The sequence below is a fragment of the Wasmannia auropunctata genome, unplaced genomic scaffold (assembly GCF_000956235.1).
Source record: "Wasmannia auropunctata unplaced genomic scaffold, wasmannia.A_1.0 LD335419.1, whole genome shotgun sequence".
NCBI lineage: Eukaryota > Metazoa > Arthropoda > Insecta > Hymenoptera > Formicidae > Wasmannia > Wasmannia auropunctata.
Window position 1 is genome coordinate 42,512 of NW_012027471.1, and position 2,301 is coordinate 44,812.

General features: G+C 34.8%; 2 protein-coding genes across 4 annotated transcripts in view; one reads left to right on the plus strand and one right to left on the minus strand.

Annotated features, from left to right (window-relative positions):
- The window catches only part of LOC105457000 (uncharacterized protein C17orf59 homolog), a 6,993-nt gene that overhangs the window by 2,490 nt on the left and 2,202 nt on the right, over positions 1 to 2,301 (plus strand). The gene's annotated exons all lie outside the window — the stretch shown is intronic.
- Positions 648 to 1,747, minus strand: LOC105456999 (GPI transamidase component PIG-T-like). Its single transcript, XM_011701393.1, has 3 exons — positions 1,570 to 1,747; positions 1,152 to 1,398; positions 648 to 1,019 (listed from the first exon to the last, which is right to left on the minus strand). The coding sequence occupies exons 2-3, from the start codon at positions 1,295 to 1,297 to the stop codon at positions 767 to 769; spliced, it is 399 nt and encodes a 132-aa protein (XP_011699695.1). The 5' UTR covers positions 1,298 to 1,398; positions 1,570 to 1,747; the 3' UTR covers positions 648 to 766.

Sequence of the window (2,301 nt, forward strand, 5' to 3'; positions counted from 1 at the left end):
GGGAGGAAGGGAGAGAGAGAGGAGAGGAAGAGTTGAGAAAAGAGAAAGTAAAATAAAAATATACTGGAATGTTGCGTGATAATTTTAAACAATAAGCAATTCAACTTTTTATGATTATTATTTACGCGCGAATTATAGCAGCGATATAATGATGGACAAAGCAATGTGTATCGCTTAGTTTTCCAAGTACGCAGAAATATGAATAATTTTCATTGCTTATTTGAAAACTTCTACATTCTCAATATTTAAAGATATTTTATGTTGATTGTTGTTATGCTCTTTTTTTTAAACTTAACAAGAGACACCCCTAATAGCTTATCATGTATCTGATAGTTGAAGAATACAGTTTGTTATCTTGTGGAAATCTACTATTACATAATATTAACATAAGTTTGATCCCTGTATATAAATGGATAATTTAAATAGAAATATGTAAGCATACAGTACAGAGTGGAATACGTGAAGGAACTATTTAATACTTATTACAGGTCTTAAAAAATTTTACAATATCATTGGATACAGATTCAAAGTGATTTTTTGTTTTATATACAGGCGTATATATATCTTTTGCTAGGAAAGAAGTTCAGAGATATTTTTGTCTCGCCGTAATTTCTGCGATGATTGTATGTATACAAAATAACAGAAAATTTTTAATCTGTTTACTATTAAAATTGTTTATTATTCATGGGGAAGTACATGAATATATTTATTCGCAAGAGAGATACAGTCTATACGCGTTTATAATACATACAGTTTGTTTACAGTTTTAGTCTTGTTTTTTCTTTGCTCCGAATATTTTTACAAAAAAGGAGAATACTTTACCTTTCCAGTCCTTTTCAATGCGTTTTAAAACCAGTCGCTTCGTGGAAATGTTGTGAAGCGGACCGAATGCTAGCGCGACAGCTGTACAAGCAAGGCATATGACATTATAAGGCATACTGAAATCGGGAGTCGGAAGACTGATGAGCAGGGACTCTGTCCGCAATTGTACTAGATAATCGTCCCGTGAAGCGTTAAAACTGTAAATTTAATCGATAATTACTTCAATCGTCACCTATTCTGCTTACGATGACAACAGGAGGAAAAAAAAAAGATTTTCATTTGTGTTGCTGATCTGGCAGAAGAGAGACAAGCTATTGAACTAAACGAACCTTGAAGTGATTGTACTTCCATCGAGCGGCAAAGCAGTGTAATTTCTAGCTATGGGCAATAAGGCTGTAATTATAGCCGGTCCCATATAAAAACCGTGATTAGCGTCCGGCGGATATTCCTGCCACTTGAGGAATAAGTAATCCATGTCGACAGTGATTTTCGTCACCGAGTGCGGCGGCAAGCGCAGGATTAATTCTAAATAGTACGGGCTTTTCCTCTCCCTTCCAGGTAAATAACGTTGCGCTACTGTAATGATATAAAAAATGTACCGATATTTAATCATGTTGTAGTTTTCATAATAAAACTTCTTTTATAAATTTTACCGATCGCCTAAATCGTACACGTGTCTCACAACGAATAAATTTACTGGCAGCTCCATTTACGTTATCTTAAATTTGTTACTTTAGGTTTACTTACATGGACGTACTTGTTGCTTATTACATGTTATCGTAATGGAATGTAGGTAAACCAGCAAGTACCATGGAATATTTTCTAATAAGATTACATCTAACGCTTGCCAGTGATTGTTATATAACTTAGTCACTAGACTGCCTCTTTCTTGGCCATATCCTGAAAAATTACGTTAACGTATATGAATTTATTATTAATCAATGTAAATATGACACATTAATTAATTCAACCTTCTAAAATTACAATTTTCCAAATTGCGTTACGAATATACAAGGCCTGTTTTTTATAGCTGAATTGCTGCACTAGTTCACAATTTATCTTTCTCTTTCTTCATTCGAAGAAGAAAAACTCTGAACTAGCGTAGCCCAGCTCAGCTATAAAAAACAGACCTTACATAATAACACAGTGCATTCAAAAAGTTCCGGGACTGAATTTTTCCGGACGCACTAATAGCGCCATTCTATTGGTAGATATCCAGGAGCGCAATCGCTCACTAAGCGCTTAGTAAGCTCTTGTATCTGATTTTTAAACCATATGTTACTGGAAGAAGAATTGTCTATACCGTCCGTGTATCGTGCTGAAGCTAACATCTGTGCGAGAAAGGTATAGGTTCCCAATTGACTGTAATGCACATGTGTCATTCAGTCCCTACTCAGCCCCGTTTTTTTTTTATTTCTTTTGAAAAGATTTTCGAAAAATAAGAAACTGGGCAAAACGGGCTGAGTGGGGACTGAATGG

Bases quoted from the DNA above. Each gene is read 5' to 3' on its own strand.
- LOC105456999 (XM_011701393.1), bottom strand. From the start codon at position 1,297: ATGGATTACTTATTCCTCAAGTGGCAGGAATATCCGCCGGACGCTAAT. The intron at 1,020-1,151 runs GTTCGTTTAGTT...TTAAATTTACAG, and splicing joins GGAAGTACAATCACTTCAAG to TTTTAACGCTTCACGGGACG.